At 47.5% G+C, this 23566-nt stretch overlaps 5 protein-coding genes across 5 annotated transcripts; 2 read left to right on the top strand and 3 right to left on the bottom strand.

Moving 5' to 3' along the window:
* Positions 1-400: 400 nt before the first annotated feature.
* PG986_000293 (uncharacterized protein) lies at positions 401-3932 on the bottom strand (the record flags this gene model as incomplete). The annotated part of the gene is made up of 3 exons (XM_066836515.1): positions 401-1356; positions 1418-3810; positions 3901-3932. The coding sequence occupies 3 exons, from the start codon at positions 3930-3932 to the stop codon at positions 401-403; spliced, it is 3381 nt and encodes a 1126-aa protein (XP_066705408.1).
* A 5529-nt stretch (positions 3933-9461) lies between these two features.
* On the top strand, positions 9462-11094 carry PG986_000292 (phospholipase A2; the record flags this gene model as incomplete). Its single annotated transcript, XM_066836514.1, has 5 exons — positions 9462-9727; positions 9818-9972; positions 10311-10809; positions 10878-10937; positions 11007-11094. The coding sequence occupies 5 exons, from the start codon at positions 9462-9464 to the stop codon at positions 11092-11094; spliced, it is 1068 nt and encodes a 355-aa protein (XP_066705407.1).
* Positions 11095-11492: 398 nt separating this feature from the next.
* On the bottom strand, positions 11493-16020 carry PG986_000291 (uncharacterized protein; the record flags this gene model as incomplete). The annotated part of the gene is made up of 5 exons (XM_066836513.1): positions 11493-13135; positions 13217-13653; positions 14137-14156; positions 14222-15691; positions 15748-16020. The coding sequence occupies 5 exons, from the start codon at positions 16018-16020 to the stop codon at positions 11493-11495; spliced, it is 3843 nt and encodes a 1280-aa protein (XP_066705406.1).
* A 1390-nt stretch (positions 16021-17410) lies between these two features.
* PG986_000290 (guanosine-diphosphatase) lies at positions 17411-19145 on the top strand (the record flags this gene model as incomplete). Its single annotated transcript, XM_066836512.1, has 3 exons — positions 17411-17806; positions 17842-19019; positions 19088-19145. 3 exons carry the CDS (start codon positions 17411-17413, stop codon positions 19143-19145), a joined length of 1632 nt encoding a protein of 543 aa, XP_066705405.1.
* Positions 19146-19550: 405 nt separating this feature from the next.
* On the bottom strand, positions 19551-21107 carry PG986_000289 (uncharacterized protein; the record flags this gene model as incomplete). Its single annotated transcript, XM_066836511.1, has 2 exons — positions 19551-20873; positions 20964-21107. 2 exons carry the CDS (start codon positions 21105-21107, stop codon positions 19551-19553), a joined length of 1467 nt encoding a protein of 488 aa, XP_066705404.1.
* Positions 21108-23566: the final 2459 nt, after the last annotated feature.

The following is a 23566-nucleotide window of genomic DNA, read 5'->3' as shown; positions in this document are numbered from 1 at the left end:
TCTCTCTTCATGGTTGCTTTTTTTTCTTCATGCTTATCTGTTGCCGAAAGCTATCAACAACAGCAACAACATCCACGATAAATGCCATACCAGCTTTGCATCAAATGTAACCAGATAACCTCCAAAGCCACCCCAAGTTCATGATCATCGCATATCAAACCAAGCTCAGGCGCCGAACATGGCAATGGTATGTAAACCATAAGGGATATCATGCAACTCCAGACCCGCTCGCCAACCCCCATTTATATAATGATTCTTTCCTTTTTGTGTACATGCGCCGTTTTGTTGCCCAAGGAAGCAAAGTTTCCCACCGGGACCGAAACCCCCTAAATATGTTGTCTATACCGCCATCCCCCCTATTCACCTCCCACCGGGTTTTCGTGCTCTCATCATGACGAATCTATAGATTCGTATTGGGTGGTCGGTTCTTCAGTGTAGTGCCCCTGTTGCGCCGCCGGTTGGTCACTGTTCGTAAGGGGTCATTCAGTGGCGAATTCTCGTCGCTCGTTTCAAACCGCTCATGTCCCACTCTGATAACCTTGATCACGTTGCTGAGGCCCAATGCCACACTTCCTCGCCCGATCCGCGTCATAGGTCCCAGGTTGGATACGAAAAGGTGCTGGGACCCTGACTGATCTGATACCAGCGGCATCGTTTCCCATGTTTCTCCTCTGCCAATTTGTGACAGCATCCAGACTTCCCAGTCGTCGTCATTATTATTCTTGGGTGTAGTCGGCCGGCTATGATTATGGCTGTTGCGACGCCGGCGAAGAGTGGTGTGTCCTTGAGTCGGTGGATACCCGTTGGTGACTGGCTTGGCCACGGTCCTCTTCCGGGCACCCACGATCATCCCTGTCGGTAGAGCTTCCCAAGCCCCAGGATCCGTAACGACGCGTCGGGTCTCGCGAGTTCGAGGCCATTGGCAGCATGTCTTGCTGACCGGTTGACCAGGGGTACGGAAACAGATGGATTCGCCATCATGCTGAGGTGTGTAGCTTTGGACAACAAGGTCTCTTGTGAAGGCGTTCAAATATGCAAACGTTAAGAACTTCAGGCCCACGGAGCCGCACTGCATCTGACGCCGCTTGGAGTGGAAGCATTTGAGCGACCGAGGCTGGATGGGGTCGGTTCTGAAGCAGTGCAGTGTAACATAATCCGCAGCGTCGACCAAATCGACGGACTGGCTACGCACGACGAGCAAGTATCCAAGCTCGGGTAACGTAACGATAGACATGAATTCCTTCTCCAACGGCCGCGCTATATTCAAGGCGTTGGCAGACCATCCGCACGGATCCTGCGTCAAGCAGAAAACTTCCCCTTCTCGAGAGGAACTTATCAGCTTGGTAGTGCTTTTTGCTATAAGAAGGTCAGTACATTTTTTGTATGGCAAAAGATAGAAGAGGAAAAGGGGACGAACGTTTGTCCACGAGAGCATCGACCGACACAATAACGCTTTCCCCAGAAATGACATAACTGCCAGCCTCCTCCCTGTCGGGACGGATCTCGATCATCGTACCGTCACGGCGAACCAGGAGCAGGCGAGGCAGCCCGTGGGTATCGTCAGCTGTGAAGAAGAATGCCTCAGGTTTATATCGACAGGATTTGACCGGAATGGAAGGGCCCCAACATTGCTCATGAAGATCCCATAATAGAACATTGTCTGTCGTCAACAAAGCCAACCAGTGAGAATCGTTGATACACATGGCCTTGGGAAAGGTGGTGTCGAGAATGTCATTGCCTGAAAGTGTGTAGCTAGCACCGTCGGCTTTCATATCCCAAACTCGAATGACCCTGTCCAGTCCCACAGAAACAATGATGCCGTCGGCAGAAGCAGCCAGCATGGCGACATCTAGAGAGTGTCCACCGCTAAGCGTATCGATTATCAGCGGAGGCTCATCCGCGTTGTCCGAGCTATTATGAGATTCTGCCAACTCGTCCCAAAGCAGATAGTTCATGAGCAATCGCACTGCAGCTGCGATAATGAGGATTGAGATAACAAAAGGGGCCGACTGGTGACGGACGAAATCATAAACAGCAGGCAGGAATGGGCGCTCGTGGACGTTAGGCTTGCGATCTGCCCCCTTCGCGACGAATACAAGCGGATCGAAAACTTCTGCAAGGTAGCTATGCGCGTCAGGCTTAATAACGTGGATGACTTCCCTCGCGGTCTCGTGATCCTGAAGGCGGAGCCAAGATGTTGGGCTTCTGGCTTGATGAACGTCAATGGAGAGCTGAGAGCGTGGGAACTCAGGAAACCCGTGCTTCCTGCCAATGCCCACGAACCGGCCCAGCGAAGTCACAATACTTCTGTTCTCGAAAAAGTGCCATTGTGCTATCAGCACGAATCCGATCATAACCACGGTGCCGGCTACGCGCGTCGACATGGCGATTTTGCCTTGAAGCATAGCATCTGTCCAGGATTGGCGCGCTTGAATCTCGGCCTGGGATCGATTGTTCCGAATTGAGGCTTTAGTCAACGCATCGCTAAGTTCGGTACGACGCACATCAACGCTAAGAACAGAGAGGAAGAATGTTGACAAGTAGAAGAAGTCAAACACGATCGCGATAGCAGCAAATGTGCAAAATGCAGCAACTCCGGGAGAGACCAGCCGAGATAGACCCCATAGGATCAGGAGGTTCTGAGCCACACTCGCGAGAGCAACATGCATGGTCTCGCCAAAGGCATGACCGATCCGATTACTCGTGCTATCCTCAGACGGAGTAAGGATGACGGCATTGATGAGCCTGAAGACGTTTTCGAGGCTCATGGAGAAAATAACAACAGGGTATGCAAAACTCGGAATCCTCGACAAGTCGATCTTGAGGATCGCGCAGACGGTGAAACTCGACATGATGGAAACGGCAAGCTGTGCGATGACCGTGACAATCAAGCCCATCTTGGACTTAACAGCCCTCAGCTTGGACAAACTGACCACAAAGTACGCAAGGGTCAACATGTAAGCTATGCCGAGGGCCAGTATATCCTGTATCGACAAAGGCCGGAATTGAAACTCATAGAGCTGGCTCGGCATGCTGGTACCGTCCCGGGGATAGACGTCGTACCGGTCCGACATTTTGGCGGCAAGTTCCTGGGCCTTGGTCTGCCAGATACGCCCGATTGGGGAATTGCGACGGTGGATCAGAGTGATAACGAGCGCGTCGGCGGCAACCAAGTGGCGGTCTTCGAAACGCTTGCCGCTAAAAACGATGGAATGGCGGAGAGTAACATTGACGGACGTTGGTTGCGTCTTCTTCGCGTTCACTGTCCCCAGAATATCCAAGTCGTTGTCTATCTTCTGCGGATCGCAAGACCAATACTGCAGAGGGGAATGGAAGAACCAGGACTCATCCGTGACGCCGTTAATGATATGGAAGGCGTCACGCTGCTCCTTGCTCAGGTGCATAGCGGTGGACGCGTCCGGGGCCTCCAGGGGGCTTGCCTGTAGCGGGTTGAAGTCCGTGGTCGGGCCTAGAAGCTCGTCCTGCAACTCGAGGGCGCCGAGAAGGAGGTCGCGGTCAAGAGCCTCAAAGTAATTGCCGTGCACCCATATATATCGCATTATAACATCGGGTTCAATCGGACCCTTGGCCTCGAGGGGTTGCGCATCCGTCCAGACATGATGCGGCAGGTTGGAGGCGCCATTGGTGAAATCGTTGGTGTACAAAAAGGGAAATGGATATACTAGAATCGAAGCAACGGCCACCGATATGAGCAGCGTCGTGACCACGTGGCGGGAGGCATATCGGCCGTATCGAGTGAAGACGCTCCGCAGGGGATGACTGGGAGCTAGTATAGGAGCTTCAGTCGTTCTTTTTCAAGGGAGCAGCAGCAGCAGCAGCAGAATGTTAGCTGTAGTGTTCGCTTGCGGCCGTGGGGGTCAGGGTGTCAACAATACGCACCCTCTGAAGGGATAAAGTAGGTACCAAATCATCCTCCGACGCAGGTGATGGTGTTTTCCACGTCAACTTGGGTCGGTGATTGGACAAGCGGCTGTCTATCTCGGTGAACAGCGCATATGGAATTGCGCAAAACTGGCCATTCGCTATTATGGTACGTGGGGGCGGTCATGATACTGAAGCTGGGATCTGGCGCAAGGAGAGCATCAGCTACAGCGTAACTGAGGTTGACAGAGGACGGTTGCCAGCTTTCTGGGATCGTCAACGGGGTAATTGGTATGACAGGAGCCACGGCGCCAGCGGTAGACTCAAAAGGTGCAGACGAAGGCGTACATGAAGTCGATAGTTCGGTTGGATGTGGCAAGCTAGACTCGCAGACTCGGGAGCCGAGGGGGGGGAAGAAAAGTGCCTGGTGTCCATTTATCAGATAGGTAGGCTCATGCAGGCAGTTAGTGCCTGGGCTCCAGGCGCAACTGGTACACTAAGCGCATAGGCGGGCATGACATGTACTTGGATGTACTTTAGGCCGAATGGCTTCCTACTAAACACAGGCTGCCAGGCCAGTGTAAGTAAGGTTATGCGCCATGTGCTGGGATCTAATAGGATGCGGCGTAACTGTGCCGCTTAACCCCTTTAACTATGCCGCCTAAGATTAACGCGATATAGAAAGAACTTAAAAATATTTAATCTTTTATACCTTTAAGTACTTTTTAATGTAAAAATAAGGCTTTATATAAATATATTAATGTTATATATTTTTTTTATCTTTTTTACACTTTTTATTTATTAATTATATATTAACTTTTTAATTTTTTTAATTTCTAATTATATTAATTATATTAGTTTTAATTAAGCTTTATATATTAAGCTTTTAAATTACGCACTTATTTTAACGTAATATTAAAAATATAATTTTTAAAAACGTTAATTATATCTCTTTTTTAATAACGTGGTTTATCACTAAGTTAGTTATATTATTTTACCGGTTATTAGTTTAATTAATACTCTTTATTAAACTTTAACACAATTTATTTCTATAATTATAATACTTAATTTTTTATTAATAAATAAGCTTAAATTAATAATTTAAGTAACGTGAAACCTTATAAAACCTATTAATTAAAAGGTTACTATAAAAGCTTTCGGCGTTTTATAATTAACGATTAACGACCGATTAAACGGCCGAATCTTATAACGCGAAATTTAATATTTATAATAAAAATTAACGTTAATTAAAAAAACCTACTTCGAAATTATATTATTAACTTAAATATTCGAAAAATATTTTTAAATATTATTAATATAAAAAATATAGCTAATCTTTTACCGCGTTACGTAATAGCGAGCGCGTTAATAAATATTAAATTAACCGCTTTATTAACTATAACCCGGACTTTAAAACTCGAATAAACCGTTAATACGATTATTAAAAAGCTTTTTATAAAAATTTAAGTATTATTTCCGGTTAGTTCGCGTTAATCGCGAATATTAAAGCTAAATATAATATTATAAACGAAAATATATAAAATTCCGACGAAACCGGCTTTATAATAAATATAATCGGGTTAATATTCGTTATAATACGCGCCGATTAGCGTAAAAAAGCGAAATCGGTTTAATTAAATAATCGAGAATAAACGACGGTAATTAAATATATTAATTTATAAAGCTAATATATTCCGCCGTTTTTAATTATTTAAGGTTAATATTACCTCGTAAACTAATCTCGTAAATACGATTTATTAAACGATTAAATAATTAAATTAACTCTTAACGATTAAATTAATAATAAGACGAGCTTAAACTAAATTTAATACTTTAATAAATATACGAAAAAACGAATAAAAGGGATATATCTCTTTTTAATTTTAAATAGTTATAAAAGTTATATTTCGACCGAGTTTAAAAAATACTATAAAAATAATAATATTATTACGTTTAATATACCTTTTTACTTATTTTACTTATTTTAACTTTTAAATATAATATTTTATTCGCCGTTAAAATATATATATTCGAAGGAAATCAAGTTATTTATAAAAGCTTTAATAAATTATATTATAAAATTCGAGTTTTTTATTGCTTTTAAAATCGCGTATTTCGTTATATTTATAAAAAATAATATTAAATCCGGAGTTAACGCTTTTAATTTAATCCTTTATAATTTTAATAAAGTAATTAATAAATTAAATATACGTCTTTAAACGTTTATACTTAATTTATTTCGTTCGGGGGCGGTTAATACTTATAACATTTAAATATTATTTAACCTTTAATAAATAACTAAGCACTTTATTTATATTAAAAAGGGTATTTATCCATTAAAAAAGCTTTTTAACGCCGATTTTAAATACGGTAAATTACATAGCGAAAAGTATAATTAAAATAACTTATAAAATAATCTTTATACGCGATAAAATATATATATTAAAAGAGGCTAATTTTATACTTTCTAAGCGGTAAAAAGCTAAAAAATCACGAATTTAACTTAAAAAAGCTTTTATTATTATAAAATCTTAATAATTATAAAATAAAAAGGTAAAAAAGAAATATTTAACGCTTAATAAAAACGAAAATAAAGGTTTACCGAAAAGGCGCGCGACGGGCGATAAACGCTATAAAATCTACGGCGAAATAAACTATAATATATATATATATATATATATAAAATATAAAATTAAGCGAGGAATTAAATAGCGAATAGTTTTAATTAATTTTAAGCGTTATAATTAAACTAATTTATATATAAAAATCGAGAAGTAAAAAAAAGTAACCGGCGAAATAATATAACCGATTAAATATAACCGATTTAATAGTAAACCACGTTAATTTAAATATATATAATATAAGCTATTTTAATTATCATAAAAAATATACGATTAATATTATTAAAAATTATATTTTAAACATTAATATTAATATAAACGTTAATTTTAATATTAAAGTAAACCTTATTAATTAATATATATATAATTAATATTAATTAAGCCATTATTATTTTTAATTAATCTTAAGCGGCATAATTAAACCCTTTAAACAGTATAGTCACGCCGATAAAATATCGCTACATTTAACTAGTTAAACTTCCCGCTATATATTATTTAATAAAACCGCCTTTTAACTCCCCAGTTACATCTAAACCGCTGTTATAAAAGTGACCGAATCCACGAATCCACGATGGGTTGGGTGTCGTTGTAGAAACAACAGCGTCATAGCTACATTACCTGATAGGTACATTATGTACTGGCATCGGGGGCGAGAGCTATCCAGCTTCATGTAGCACGGATATAGCGAGTAAGAATGAGGTAATTGCTCTCACTGCTCACTTGCCCTTCTCTACGTCTATCTCTATCCGCGCCCGTCATCTTTTTCTGGTGGTTGGTTGATTGATTGATGGCCTGCTGGCTTGATTCATCGACTCGATCACACCCAGCATCTCGACATCTCCAATGGATCTGAGAGCTGAGCCGCAAGGAGGGGGGGCGACTGGGTACTACTGGGTAGCAATTCCGCCAGTCCGCTGAAGGACGATCTTCGGGCCAATTTACACATAGGCTAGGCAGGATAGGCGATAGTGGTGGGGGTTGCACTGGTTGCACTGGTTGCACTAACGGATGCGCCCAGCCAGCTAAGCCAGCTCAGGGCTCCAGCTTGCTGTTACTTGCAAGTACCCAGCTCCAGGCAGTTTCGGCGAACTGTTCGATGTTTCCGTGGGGCCCGCCCGCCCCGCCTGCCGAAAACAAAGCCCGCCCAAACCGCTACGAAGAGCAAGCCCGTTGAGGTTTAGGATGGGCATCATCGACGATGGGGTGGAAAAGAAGAAAAGGCAAGCTGGCCAAACTCGAGCGTTAGTATAACACTGTGACTATTAAGGGGCCGCTTTGCATGGATCTCGGCCGAAATACGGAAAACTGTCGATGTTTTTTTATGACCCCTTTTTACGAGATGCATCGCCGTGCAAGGCGTGTCGTTCCGGAAAAACCCCTCAACCCCAGACGGATGGTCATGGATGGCGTATGTAATTCGAACGTAAGCACCCATCTCAGCAACATCCATGATCGGCCTGGAACGAATTTTTTCAGATAGCCCAGAACCTTGACCACCTTAGGGTTTGTGTGTTCCTGACACTGTCCGATTGAGCCTGAGCTACAGCAGTGCGACTGACCTGGCAAGCCATGATGGGGAGGAAGCATGACGTCCGTGTTCATGATGTGCCATCCTACATGAACTACATGGTCACACAATGGGTCCATGGGCATCTACGTACATGCACGAATTATTTAGCAACGGGTCCTAATCTCTGCAAACTGCAAGAAGCAAGCGAAGCAAGTTCTGGACTGGAGGGGACGATGACTTGTGCCGTCGAGTGGGTGCGAATAGTCGCTAGCCAACTTACAACACATAGCCAAGGTGAGGAGGCGTGGTGCTAATTCCTGTCAAAGTGGGAGCCATGAAAGGCAGCTTATTAACCAACAGCTTAACCTACAAGAACACGTGTGTACGGGCCAAAGGAAAACATTAAGAAACCGAGCCAAACCGTCCAATCCTACGTGGTACTGTAATGCACTCCCCGTGGGGAATGGCGGATTCAAAAAGAACAGCGTTTCGGTTGTGTTGGCCTAATGGTATGCTACTACATGTGTATGTATGTATGTATTGCCATGTACGGCCACGGATCGTCGACTAATACTATGTACTATATCTGCGTTTCGAGGCGTGCCAAGAAGCAAATAGGAGATAAGGAGATGGTGTGCGGCGCGACAGCCGTTGAGTGTATGTTGACCACCAGTCTGCAGTCTCCGTCAATCGCGTCACATGCAAGACAGTTCTCAGAATGTTTTATAAACATTCATTAATCTAGACTAGATGCAGTACATACCTACATGTATGCTGCCCGATAAAGTACCATGCAGAGCTGCCGACAGAATCCTAATCGCTTGGGCCTATCAGCCCAGGTTCCGGAGGGTGGGACCCGAAAGCTTCGATTACCAGTTTTCGCCGCAACACCACACCACCACACACCACACAGCACCACTCCCGATCCCTAAGACGACTCCAAAAAGGTCTGCATCCAAGCTGCGTCACCATCATACGACAACAAGCACTGGCAGGCCCTTTTGGCAAGGGCCCGGGAGACGCTTGACATCCCATCGCAGACGCCCAGTGCTTTTCCATACACAGGGCAGAGAAACCGTCCCCTCTTCTTTCCGGTTCGCCGGCAACCTTGACCACACCACCGGCTACAAATGCTGTTTACAGCAGCAAGGTCTGAGAGAACCAAGAAATTATTTGCCTTTTCCTCGGTACCACCCGAACAAATCTTCCTTCCACCAATCCCCGTCGCTGTGCTCTGAACGATCCGGATCCACTGCCGAGAGGGAGAGATAGCGGAATTGTAGGTAGAGAGTTGTAGACGCACCTGCAGGCTGATAGCATCGGAAGTATACCCTTCCCCCTCCCTCGTCAACATCCTAGTCAGCTAGCTAGTCCCTTCCGGAAAGAGGGGTGTCCAGACACCGGGCAGACAGCGACACTACGACGACGCCAACACACGACACGGCACGATGATGGGGGCGGCAGCGGCGGCGGCGCAGGCATCTGACCCCATCGCGGAACTCATCACCACGTACCACGAGCTGAACTCGTCCCTGGTGGAGGAGTTGGCCGAGGAGCCTAGCCCCTTGGAGTTCATGCGCTACGTCGCCCGCAACACCCCCTTTGTGGTTCGCGGAGGCGCCTCCGACTGGCAGGCGACCAAGACGTGGGACGTCCAGTATCTGACTCAGTTCCTGCGAGATCACAGTGTCAATGTGGCCGTGACGCCGCTCGGGTTGGTCTTGCTTGTCTCTTATCTGTACCTACTTATTAGTGAATGTAGAAGAACACATCTCTGATTCGTGCTTTTCTTCCCCAATGACAGAAACGCAGATGCCCCGACGCTCGATGAAAGGGGCGACACTGTTTTCGCAAAGCCACATGAAGAAGAACAGTCTTTCCCGGACTTCATTGAATACCTGACGAAGCAAGAGACAGACCCCAAATTCCAAGGGTCAGAAATTAGATATGCTCAAACCCGTATGTACATGAATTTTCTCCTGCCAGTACACTCCTCCCTCGACCCTCACCGCTAAAACCATGCTCTTGGGGGTGGTGAATACACACACCCCTGAGCCCCTTATTATCCTTCTTCCTAGTCAAGCAGCCCAAGCCCGGAAAAGGCCAAGCTGTCTACAGAAAATATGCATCAATGCACCCTTTCGTTTCTCTCTGCTTCTAGGTCGGGCCAGAAACAGACATAGATATGCATCTTACATACCTCCATGCCCGTCCCTCTCCTCCTCCTCTCTCCACTAAGCTCGCTACCACTGCCCTAACCGAAGTAACCTAATCATGGACCCCCACAACCCAACCAGAAAACGACAACCTGCGGCACGAGTACCGCGCCCTCTTCAGCCAGGTCCAGCGCTCCGTGCCCTTCGCCCGCATCGCCCTGCAGCAGGACCCCGACGCCATCAACCTGTGGATCGGCAACGCGCGGTCCGTGACGGCGCTCCACCGGGACAACTACGAGAACGTCTACGTCCAGGTCGCGGGGCGCAAGCACTTCGTCCTCCTGCCCCCGCTGTGCCAGCCCTGCGTCCACGAGCGGCCGCTCCGGCCCGCACACTACGCCCGACGACGCCAAGACCCAGGCCGAGGAGGAGGAGCCGGAGGAGACGACAAAACGGGCAATGGCAGCGACGCTAACAACGCAGATCTCGAGCTGGTCATGGAAGAGGATGCCGATGATGTTCCCTTCGCGACCTGGGACCCCGACAACGACCAGGTCAACGCGACCAAGTACTCGCACCTAGCGACCCCGATGCGTGTCACGCTGGAGCCGGGAGACATGTTCTATCTGCCAGCTATGTGGTAGGTCCATCCATTCGGTATTCCCACATTGCTTACATAGTTTACTTACGCACACCCCTTTCCCTCAGGTACCACAAGGTGTCACAATCGGCCAACGAAGAAGGGGTTTGCATTGCTGTGAACTACTGGTAAGACCCACCTTCCTGGTTATCGTGGGGGCTATCTGGTTCCGTCTCTAACAGATACTCTCGTCGTAGGTACGATATGGAGTTTAGCGGGCCTCTGTACCCCTTGGTCTCCTTCGTTCGTAACATAAACTCAATGCCCGAAGAATCGAGCAAGTAAATGCATCCTCCGTATGAAAATGCACAGCTGGGGAACAGCGGGACACTATACTCGGGAAAAAAGCACAAAAATAGTAGAAGTGGGTGAGGAAATAAAGGGGGCGCGACAGAAGAAGAGTGAGCGTTCATAAGCATCATCTATCCTAAAGCTCATACTTAAGATTCCCCTCCAATGCGACGTTCGAGGGTGTCCAACATGAAAACTAACAATTCCACCGCAAACGTGCCCTTCCCCCTGACTGAGTGACTGACTTACTGGCTTACTGGCTTACTGACTGATACTCCAGAACACCATACACGCTACCCACAATACAAATGTTGCCTTGCCTGCTCCCATTGGGCCCTCAATACTTCCTATCATTATGCCCTTGCCTTAATTGACCATCCTCAAATATTGGTTCATACTCCGAGTGGAATCCGGGAACTATCGTCCAAAAACCGGCCCTTGTCGTCACCAATTTTGCGCCTGAACAGTGACAGGTCCTGGAGAAGCTCTTGCATGTAGTCTTGCATGTCGTTTGCCTTGTCCTCTTGGGCCTCGGACGAATAGCCGTCATCTGATTCGTCGTAGTAGGCTTCGTCAATAAGCGAATCATCATCTTTCTTGTCGTCTGCTTCTTCCTCATCGTGAGGGGTCGCATTTTCCTTGTCCGCTTCGCCTCCCTCAGCCTGCTTTTCACCGACCACCACTTCGGGAATCGGGTTCTTCAAGCTCTCGAGCGCAAGCTTAAGGTGAAGTCGCAATGCCTCGTTCTCGGTCTGCAGACTGCGAATCTTGCCCTCGGAGACCATACTGCGTTCTTCCATGAGACGCTGCATCGCAACGACGCGGTTCTGGTACTCCTCCAGGCGTTCCTCGCTGTCCTTGTGGTCCTTTTCGCGGCGCCGTGTATCCGCGACGCTAAGCTGCAACACCCGAATCTCCTCGGCCATGGCAGCAATCTGGGCATCACGTTCGGCAGTAGAGATGTGATCCTGGTTGACGATGGCACGAGTGCGGATGCGCTTGGCTTGATCGGCATATCTAAGAGTTGATAATGTTTCATCGTAGTCCGACGGGGCAATACAGGCGATCATGGCCGTCTTGCTGTTGCCGCCGAGGGAATCCTTGAGCAACCATGTCAAAATCGAGTCTCTGTACGGCACAATGTCTTTGCTCCGCTTGCCGCCAGGTCGGCCTTGCTTTGGGTCTGCCAAGGCTGCAATAACGCGACCCAGCGTGGTGAGGGACTTGTTGATGTTGCTGCCTTCTCTCAGGCGCGCACCCGTCGCTTCGGTCGACTTGGCGCGCTCGCTTCCTGCTAAATCAACCAGGCGTATTCTCGAACTGCGCTCCGTCGTCTCATCCGTCTCCATGTCGTGGTGGATTTGCTTGAGCATGATAGTGAATACCGCATGACTACGACTACTGGTGTCGTTCATCTTGGTGCTGGCCGTCGTCCGGGATGCATCACCCATCTTCATGTACCGTAAAATCTCCCCGATGTTCCTAACAGGCACATCCGTCAAGTCCTTTACGTAAGGACCTTCGGTTGGCGACTCGCGGATCTTCAGGTAATAAGGTGGCTGATTGGGGCGAACGGGGACCAGGAGATCGCGGACATGCTCATTGTAGACTTCGAAGTAAGAAGCGCGGACGTGGTAGGAGATATTGGGCGTTTCCTGTTGCGCAGCCTCAATTCGTTGGAAAAGATCTTCGCATGTCCTGGGGATCAGTCCGGGCTCGTCAGGGGTTCCCATCATGGTGTACGATTTTCCGGACCCAGTCTGACCATATGCAAAGATGCAGGTATGGTAGCCCTCGAAGTTGTGGTCCAGAAACTCCTCACCCAAGCAGTTGTAGACGTCCTCCTGTTCCGCATAGTGCCTATCTTTGCGATTGTGGCTCCAGAATGAGTTATCAAACGTGAACGACTTCTCCTCGATGATCTTCCGGCTCTTCGCATGGCTGTTCCCAGGGTCATCGTCGCAAGGCACGTGGAGCGTGGTCATTTGCGTGATGGGATCCATGCTGATCAAACAATCCTTCTCCTTCTCAATTTCTACAAGTAGTCTCTATCAGCTTCGTCTTCTTGAGCGCCGCGGGTATTGCTGATAGTGTGGGATCTAAGATGATAACTTACCTCTAGGCAGAAAGGCTCTCACCCTGACCACCACCTTCACATTGCCACCGCCGTCCACCATCTTCATATGCGGCGGTAGTGTTCCATCGCGCGAGCGCAGCGAAGGAGTCGAAGCGGACGACTGCGCGACGGAAAGCATCGAGCCCCGGTGGTGGGGAGCCATACTGCTGATAATGCTGTTGTTGTCTGTGTTTTTCTGGGTTGATGGAGAGACAACGGCGTGCAGCATTCCAGATTCCCGTAGCAGCTCGGATAGCGATGCGCATATGTCGTCAATGGTGTCGCGAAATCGCAAGTTGAGGAATGCGCCGTACATTCGACGTGCCTCGTGCCCACCGCCGCCCAAAGAAAGTGGGTTGGCTGGGGAGACCCGCTCTGTTGATTTTTGGTTGCCAGGGCAGCTGTAGCCCGCGCTCCTGCCTTGACGTGGCATGTGCCTGCCCAATGATCTGCACCAGGGTCACTTCACTCCAAGCAAGCACAGGCACTTGCCAGTCCAGTGCCTCTTTTTTTGTCTATGCGGGAGTATAAGTCGTTGGAGTCTTGGAATCGATGCTGCATATCAGGAAAGTTGGCGAGATCTAGCATTGTAGATTGAATTGATCGATCTTCAGGCAATTAGTTGGTTGTCGTGCTGATTCCTTCCTGGGCGTCGGCCTGGTTATGGGTTGTTTTCAGGGCGCGCGCCGGATAGATTAAGAGGTTCGGGTGAGACAAGAGGACACAAGGGTTGTTTGTTGATCTGGATCTTGATTTGCCCACCCGCTTGCCACGGGACGGGAAAAGTCGCAGCCATCAGCTCACCCAACCTCTACGAGCATCGCATCAGCAGGAAACGAAAGCTGTACCTCAAATGTCTTTGTCTAGTCTTATTCTAGAAAATATCGCAAACGCCGTTGTAGAAGCCAAGCAGCTCTTACATGCCCAGCTCATCTGCTATCTAAAGCTCACTGTGTATGCCATCTATTTCCTCTTCAGCCCCCTGCCCAATAATTCGGAGCCAACCTCATTGATTAAATCCTTCTCCTGAGGGAACTTGCTGGCCTTCGAGGTCACCGTGCTTTGAGCGTCCATTGTTCTCAGAAGGTCGATAAGTTCTCCCTCCAACGGCATGCAGTATCCAAGGTACCCTAGTGCCAGAAGCATCCCGTGGAGCGCTTCGGCCGACTCCTCCTCTTGCGAGATCGCCTCCAGCATGGAAGCTGCCAGCTCGACCTGATCAGCCTCGGGAAGTACATCTTCTAGTGTCTGCCGTCTTCTCATGTTGTTGGTCGAGGCCAGGTTGAAAAGCAATGAGGCGGCAGCAACTCGCACGGGGATGTGTTTTTCGTCGAGGAAACTTGTCGAAACCAGCTGTGTTATGGGATTTCGTAGAGATGCCTGTGTCAATACCTGGTCCACAAACAACGGGCTTGAGAACAAATTGCACGCCATCTGCAGAGTCACAAGGCGCAATGCATAGGGACATGCTGCTTGGTTGTTGACGTAATCGAGGATGCTGATGATGGACTTGTAGTCAGATTCTTCGGCAAAGAACCCACTGACACGCTGATCCACGAGGGCGCTTCGGAAAAGATCCACCACGGCAAACATAACATCTATGGGCAACTCCTTCAGAGCATTGTCTAGATAGCTGGCAAATCCGTGCAAGTCAGACACCGTTGCCTGGGCCGGACCTTCGGCTTTTCTTGCTTCGATAAATAGCTTCAGACCAAGGACAGCAGGATCGTCCGAGCCGATCTTTGTCATCAGCTTGTCCAGCGGTGGCGCCTTCTCGTATAGGACGGGGTGGACCTCTGGATCGGCAAAACGATGCAAGTTCAACAACTGGTGTGGGTGTGATGGTGCCGCCATCTGTACCAGGAGCCCCAGAGTTCCCCTGAGTCTGCTCGCGTCGGCCCCCATCCAGCGCTCCTGTTGCTCGCCCCTCAAAAAAGAGATAAACGTCGGGGTCGCGCTGATGTTGTACCGTTGGCCAATGTCGAACGCCAGTGACGTATCCACCTTGATCAGGGTTGCTTTATCGCCATGCTCTGCGGCTAACTGGTCGTACAGAGGATATAGTGTCTTGCAAGGCGGACAGGTTGCAGAGGTGAAAAAGATGATGGCGCATGTCTTCTTTGCGCCCTCGAGCAACGAGTCCAGCTGTCGCATCGTCGAAACGTCCCTTACGGTACCCATTGCGTGTCCAACATGGTGCCCGCCATTCGTCTCGACTACTGGGCGAGGCGCTGACGATGCTGCTGTTCCTGATGGACCGGCTCGCGGATCAGTTTGGATACCTAGGAGGCCGCCTTGCTGTGCCTTCTTGGCATTCACCATCTGCTCAAGCTGCGGCAGCATCATCCTGCCGAAGGGGGATTCGAGCACGGCTTGCGGCATATTGCTGATATGCTCCGGGATCCCCTTGCCTACCAGGAAAGTGGCAAAGTCGTTGCTAAAGTTGTTGCAGTTGTGTTTGAATAAGTCGTATGCCTAGAGAAGCGGTTAACTACTGCCAACCCCGTTATAGCCTCATCCAATGAGCCTACCTGTGCCGTGAAGATATCCCTTAACGAGTCCACGTACTCGATAATCACTTCCATGGGCAGCTGAGTCTTGCCGAGATGGATCCGTTGCAAGGGTTGCCCCAAATGCGAAGTGCCGGGCCGAATGGTGTTGATGCCGCCATCGTAAACCCACTCGGTGCCATCTAATTCTATCGACGTATGATAGACAGCATCAAGTTGAAAGCCTAGTAGCGCCATAGACATTTGACGGGCAAGCCCGTTGGACAGGTCATACACCAGCAGATGCACATCCATGATTGCAGTGGGTGGTGGTGAGATCGAAAATGCGCCCGTGGTGCTTTGCTTGCTTGCACGTGCTTGAAGGAGAGGCAATGCGACACTTACACCCTCCGATTTTGGCCAAGTGTAGTATGTAAATACGGGGGAGGGGGGACGAAAGAGAAATCGCTAAAGACTGGAAAGGATTAAGCGAAGCGACTGGATCTTTTGGATTATCTCGAAAAGAACATAATGGGACGAATTCGACGAGGTGGTGTTGTATGTATGTGGTTAAGACACTTGAAACTCCAAGTCCCACGGTGGCATGAATTGAAGGCAACGGCTTCTTGTACGTCACGTCAGCGATTTCTAGAATCGCTGGAAGCTTCCCGAAGAGCTTTGATAGGCTAACTGTGGGTCCAGCCGTCTCAAGGTGAAGATGCTTCCAAGAGTTCTGGATTCCAGGAGGAAAATACCAGCCTTACGCCCCTCGAAATAAAATGTACTTACATCCAAGCCTGTCTTTGTACCTTTTGATAATTCTAACAATGAAACACGTCTCGTTTTCTGTGTATTCTAAAGGAAAACATCGAGGACGGGCTACAGGGCGCTTTGGAGGATGCTATGTACATAGAGTGAATAGCCACTTCTCTTACTCCGTACGGAGTATGCATGTGGCATTCTATTTGCGGAGCGGCGTGCAGCCTCCCACTCCCCGTCTATTTCCAGCAAGAGATCCAGTGGTGAACCAGGCCGGGCGCATTTGTTAGGCTAGCAAACCAAATATGTATGACTTGCACCCGACAGTGGCTTGGCGGCCGACTTAGCGACTCAGCTATGCCCTCAAAGTCCGTCCCCTTTTGCTTGGGCAGTAATAACAGGTGGCCAGGGATCCCTTTAATTGGGGCAGATCGTCTGTTGCGCGTCCCAGGGGGCTCGGGGGCCAGACCAAAGTGCTAAGGGGGCAGAGATTCCCACTTTTCAGCTTGCTTGGAAGGTGTCTGGACGAAGATGCAGCGAATGGCCAAGCATGCCAGATTAGCCTTGCCCTGGATTTGCCTGGGAGGAAAGCGGCAGATGAGGAAATTCTTCGAGATTGCATACTCCATCCATTGCCATTGAACATACTGTATGCACTCCCGCCCGCCTTTTGTCGTCTCCTCTCCCTACTAGCACCGTCTCCGACGTCGATTCTTTGCCGTATTTAGAATTGGAAGCGTGTCCTACTTCCTCCTGCGCCTCCCCGTTCTTGTCTGACTTTCCCCAATCTAAGGTTTTAATCAGCGTCGGTCTCGCAGTTAGTTCCTGCTGGCCATTCGTTCTCTTTTCTTCTCTTCAACCTCACGCTCGTTCTCTCCCCCTCCCTCTCTCTCGAACCCCACGTCCCTTTCGGCAAAGGGGCGAGAGTTTCGGCCTATCTGTTCTTATGCGACGCACATCAGTCTCGTTACCGACGAAGCAGGTTGCTCGCGACCCTCACGAGAAACCCGGCCGCTACGATACCAATTACGGACAGCACCCGCACCGCGGTGAAACCGGCATCCTGGAGAAACTACCGCCTGCCGGGATGAATTCAGCACAAAAGGCGCGGTGGTTAAAGACCACCGCGATTGTTGTGTTCCTCATCTTCCTCTTCTACTACTTCTCCCCGAGGGGCGCAGACATCTACACCGGCGAAGTCGCCCCTTCGACCTCCAAGGGCCAGACTCCTACTGACTCGTCATACGGCACCGATCGATGCACAAAGTCCGTCTCTAAGGACAAGCCGATTATCCAATATGTCCTCATGATCGACGCCGGAAGCACGGGATCGCGCATCCACGTGTACAAGTTCAACAACTGCGGCTCTACCCCGAGCTGGAGAAGGAGGAGTTCAAGATGACCGAGAAAAGCGTTGGTGGCTTGAGCAAGTATAAGGACGACCCCATTGCCGCCGCGAAGACCTTGGATGATTTGATGGCTGTTGCCATGCAGACCGTCCCCGACAAACTGAAGTCGTGCAGCCCTGTCGCCGTCAAGGCGACCGCTGGACTGCGCATGATTGGCGCCGAAGCGAGCGACAAGATCCTCGAGTCTGTCCGAAACCACCTCGAGAAGGACTACCCCTTCCCCGTGGTCTCTCGTGAGGAGAACGGTGTCGCTATCATGGACGGTTCTGACGAGGGTGTCTACGCTTGGATTACAACCAACTACCTGCTTGGCAAGATTGGTGGCCCCGATCAGAGCCCCACTGCTGCCATCTTCGATCTCGGTGGTGGTTCTACGCAGATTGTCTTCGAGCCTACCTTTACGGGAGCGGCTAACGGCGGTATGCCCGAGAAGATGGCTGAGGGTGACCACAAGTACAAGCTTGCTTTCGGTGGCCGTAACTTTGAGCTGTACCAGCACTCTCACTTGGGCTACGGTCTGATGGCTGCTCGCAACTCCATCCATCTCAACTTGATCGAGGACCTTGCCAAGGGCCAGACCGGCAACGCCTGGCTCAACCAGCCCATCGTGAACCCCTGCATCAATGCTGGCCAGTCTGACACGATCAAGGTCGATCTGGGCAACGACCACGGTGCTCTGGGCAAGGGCAAGATCGAGGTGAACATGACCGGCCCCGCGACCCCGGCCCCGGCCCAATGCCGCAGCATGGCTGAGCGCATCCTGAAGAAGGAAGCCGCTTGCACGCTTGCACCCTGCTCCTTCAACGGTGTCCACCAGCCTTCGCTCGCTAAGACCTTCGCCAAGGAGGATGTCTTCGTCTTCTCCTTCTTCTACGACCGCCTCAAGCCCCTCGGCATGCCCGACTCTTTCACCCTGCGCGAGCTCCACGACCTCGCCAATACGGTGTGCGGCGGCGAGAAGGCCTGGGAGGTCTTCGGCAGCATCCCCGGTGCCATGGAGGAGCTCCGCGACCGCGGCGAGTACTGCCTGGACCTGAACTTCATGATCGGTCTCCTCCACACTGGTTACGACATGCCCATTGACCGTGAGGTCCGCATCGCCAAGAAGATCAAGGGCAACGAGCTGGGTTGGTGCCTTGGTGCTAGGTAAGCCAACAATTTCCCTCTAAAAAATCTACCAAGTCAAATCATTGCTAACTAATCGCGTTTTTCAGTCTGCCTCTACTAGCTAAGAACTCCGGATGGAACTGCAAGGTGTCCGAGATTCACTAGGAGGGTCTTGAGCACGATATATTAAGGTAGATATTCCGCATGCGAGCAATATTATATATCTTAGAAATGAAGGATAATGACAGGGAGGGCCGGGTACGGACTGTAACGAACAAAAAAGAATCATAAAGCACTCACGTTCGAAGAGTTCAGACGTCGTGTGGCCGGGCGTTCTTGGGTTTCTTGTTGTATAAAAGTACGGTGCAACCCCGGGTGGGTTCCTGGTTTAGAGAGGTCTATAACCAAGGAACGATGATGTACAGAAAGCGAAATTATTCATGACCCAACCATTACCAACATGATGAAAGAAGTATACAATTTGCCTCGGCATTGTAATGTGAATTTGAAATGGGTATTATTGATTTTGTAGAGGCAAGTGATCTATGGTATTGCGTATCTGCACCCGTACTATAACGCCGCGGCCACCAACCCTATGACATCTTCCACGACGTCCTCAGGCCCGACCCCCTCGAGCAACTGCTCGACGGCAGCCAGGTCGCTGCCCCAGTGCATACTGCGCTCCTTGTCGGGCGGGACAATACGAATACGGTGCAGGTAGATCTTCTTGGCCGCCAGCACAACGAGTGCCGGCGTGACGTAGTTGAGCCCATGCAGCGCCGCGAGGCTCTTGACCAGCTGGTCAAAGTACTTGGTCGCGACGGGCGTGATGCCGCTGCCGCTGCCGCACCCGGCCGCGACCGCCCGGTGCATGCGCAGGTGCGAGATGATGTTCATCTGGTAGCGCAGGACCTCGATGTCGACGTGGACCTGGCGGCTCGCCGTCGCGAGAGCGGCGATGTCGCCTTCGGTGAAGTTGGGGAAGGGGGATGGGTACGAAGGCGGTAGGTCGGTGCGGATCGGGTGCGGCTGTGCACGGCTTTTAGCCGATTTGATCGTCGCGGCTCGGGCCAAAGACGGTTGTGCCGCTGGCGCTGGCGCGGGCGCGGCCTCGTAGGGGTTGCTGCTGGGTGCGGCGAAGTATTGTGCTGACGACATGCTGCCCCGGAGGCTCCGGCGGCGGACGACGCTTTCGCCGCTTAGGCTTTCGCTGCTGCTGTGGTAGATGTCGCCCTCGTAGTCCCTCATCGAACCGGCATCGCCGTTGTTGGTGTTACCGGTATCAGGGTTGGGGTTGTTCTCGTCTCGGTCGTCCAGCCGGGCGAAGCCATCCTCTGGGTCGTGCCAGTGCGCTATGTAGAAGAAGTCGTTGAGGTGCTCCGTGACCCGGGCCTGGCCCGCGCTGTCGGCACCCAGGACGGCGATGAACAGGAACTGCTTGGGCGCGGCCTGCACGCTCGTGCGCGTGAAGATGCGCCGCGTCCGTAAGAGCTCGAGGGCTTGGATCTGCACGGCTTTGGGCGCGCGGTTGAGGTTCCGCGCCAGCACCACGTTGGCGATCTGCGGTTGGGTGTGCGAGCCTCCCGATTGGTAGGGTTGGTTGTGGGAGTAGGAAGCAGTCGGTAAGGGGGTGAGGGCTCGCAGGCCGCCGCCACCGCCGTTGCTATTGTTGTGGTGGTGGTTTGCGCGCGTGGAACGGTTGTTGTTATGGAAGTAGGAGTCGTTGTTTCCCTGCTGGTGGTTGCCACGCGTGAGAACAGGTGAGGATGAGCGCGAGTTGGCCGATGCTGTCGGGGATTGGGGGAGGAGGATAGAGGCGGCGAAGTCGTCGAGGGTGGTTTGCGCAGTGCAGTTAACAACGGCGGATTTGAGGTTGAATGTTTGAGCGACGACCTAGTTGGTAGCAATAAAGTTCTTCTGTCAGCTAATGTACTCATACGTCGTAATGCATATAAAAGAAAGATATAGGGGGCCTTGACATACCAGTTGCAGTTCCTCGACCAGATCATCCAGGGACTCGGGCTCGGTGCTGATGATGCAGTGCTCACGGCTCATGAGACAGAGTAGTGCCGCCAGATCCAGGTCGCCTAGACCGTGGATCTTCTGCAGCAGTTCCTCATCCGCCATTGTAATACTGGCAGAGGCCTCTCAATGCCATTGGTGTGGGCTGGAGGAGCAGAGAGGCAGCGGGACGGGAAGGAAGATGGTTTTAGGTTAGAAGCTGGTTCCATTCGAGATGACGTTGGGGGGGACTTTGGCCCCCTGGAAGCCTACGCGCACCACGGAGTGTCCCGCTAAAGCCCGCCCGATCAGTGTTATGGGTCCTGCCCCGTCGCTAAACTTTAACCCTGACAGGTGGGTGATAAAAAAAAGAGCACTACCATTTTAAAGTTACTATATAATAATACTTATATTTCTTTTAAAATAACTATTTCTATATTAAATTCAACTTTTTTTAAGTTTTTAAATAAAATTAATAATATAATTAACTCGGTATTAAAAGATTAATTTAATATAATAAGGTTTATTATTAAGGTAATTATATTACTTCGTTGGTTATTAATTTAATTAATACTTTTTATTAAACTTTAATACGTTTTATTTTATAATTATAATGCTTAATTTTTTATTAATTAATAAACTTAAATTAATAATTTAAACGACGCGAAACCTTATAAAACCTATTAATTAAAAGGTTATTATAAAAGCTTTTAGCGTTTTATAATTAACGATTAATAACCGATTAAACGGCCGAATTTTACGACGTGAAATCCGATATTTATAACGAAAATTAAGGTTAATTAAAAAAAGTACTTCGAAATTATATGATTAATTTAAATACTCGAAAAATACCTTTTAATATCATTAATATAAAAAATATAGTTAATTCTTTTACTGCGTCGCGTAACGGCGAACGCGTTAATAAATATTAAGTTAACTATTTTATTAACTATAACTTAAACTTTAAAACTTTAAAACTTAAATAAACCTTTAATATAATTATTAAAAGGTGTTTTATAAAAATTCAAGTATTATTTCCGGTTAATTCGTATTAATCGCGAATATTAAAACTAAATATAATATCGTAAATAAAAATATATAAAATTTTAATGAAACCGGCTTTATAATAAATATAATTAAGTTAAAATTTATCGTAATACGCGTCGATTAGCGTAAAAAAGCGAAATCGGTCTAGTTAAATAATTAAGAATAAACGACGGTAATTAAATATATTAATTCGTAAGGTTAATATATTCCGTTATTTTTAATCGTTTAAAACTAATATTACCTCGTAAACTAATTTCGCGAATATAATTTACTAAGCGATTAAATAATTAAATTAATTCTTAACGGTTAAATTAATAACGAAATAAACTTAGATTAAATTTAATATTTTAATAAATATATAAAAAAACGAATAAAGGGTACGTATCGCCTCTTAATTTTAAATAATTATAAAAGTTATATTTCGACCGAATTTAAAAAATATTATAAAAATAATAATATTATTACGTTTAATATATTCTTTTACTTTTCTTATTTACTTTAACGTTTAAATATAATATTTTATTCGCCGTTAAAGCGTATATATTCGAAAGAAATCGAATTATTTATAAAGGCCTCGGTAAATTATATTACGAAACTCGAGTTCTTTATTATTTTTAAAGCCGCGTATTTCGCTACATTTACGGAAAATAATATTAAATTCGGATTTAACGTTTCTAATTTAATTTCTTATAATCTCGACGAAGTAATTAATAAACTAAATATACGTTTTCGAACGCTTATACTTAATTTATTTCGTTTAGAGACGGTTAATATTTATAACTTTTAAACGTTATTTAACCCTTAATAAATAATTAAGTATTTTATTTATATTAAAAAGTGTTTACTTATTAAAGAAGCTTTTTAACGTCGATTTTAAATGCGGTAAATTAAATAGCGAAAAGTATAATTAAAATAGCTTATAAAATAACTTTTATACGTAATAAAATATATATATTAAAAGAGGTTAATTTAATATTTTTTAAGCGTTAAAAAGTTAAAAAATCGCGAATTTAGTTTAAAAAAGCCTTTATTATAATAACATGGTGCGTTAGCCTGTGCGCTGGTTAGTGTGGAGACCCCACACTAGCCCTATCACCTTGTTATTAAAACCGATCTACCGCATCGGCCCTAGCTCGATTTTCTTTTTCCTTTTCTCTTCGTCGTAAATTCTATTTATTTCAAGACCTATTTATAGCCCCGCTTTATAAAAATCTAATTACGTAATTATTTACGACCGCCCTTTTTATTGTTTAGTAATACGATATTTTATTTAACTATTCGAATTAATTAATATTATTCTCGCCGCCGTGTAATAAAGAGTAAGTATTAATTAATTAACGCTAAACCTTTTAATATTTAACGACCTATTTTAATATAAACGCGCTATAGCGCGTAATGAGAATAACCGCGCTTTTTAAGCGGAGGCTAAGTAGTATATACGTTTTAATTAAAACGCTTTTATAAAGCTTATTAGCGGACTTAAGGAATTTAATAAAACGTTAACTCGCTTTTCTCGCCGATCCTTAGACCGATATAGT

Source organism: Apiospora aurea (assembly GCF_038362705.1).
Source record: "Apiospora aurea strain CBS 24483 chromosome Unknown utg000001l_segment0_segment0, whole genome shotgun sequence".
In the NCBI taxonomy this organism is placed as follows: Eukaryota; Fungi; Ascomycota; class Sordariomycetes; order Amphisphaeriales; family Apiosporaceae; genus Apiospora; species Apiospora aurea.
Note: the sequence above shows the minus strand (reverse complement) of the source record. Positions and strands in the feature narration are given on the sequence as shown.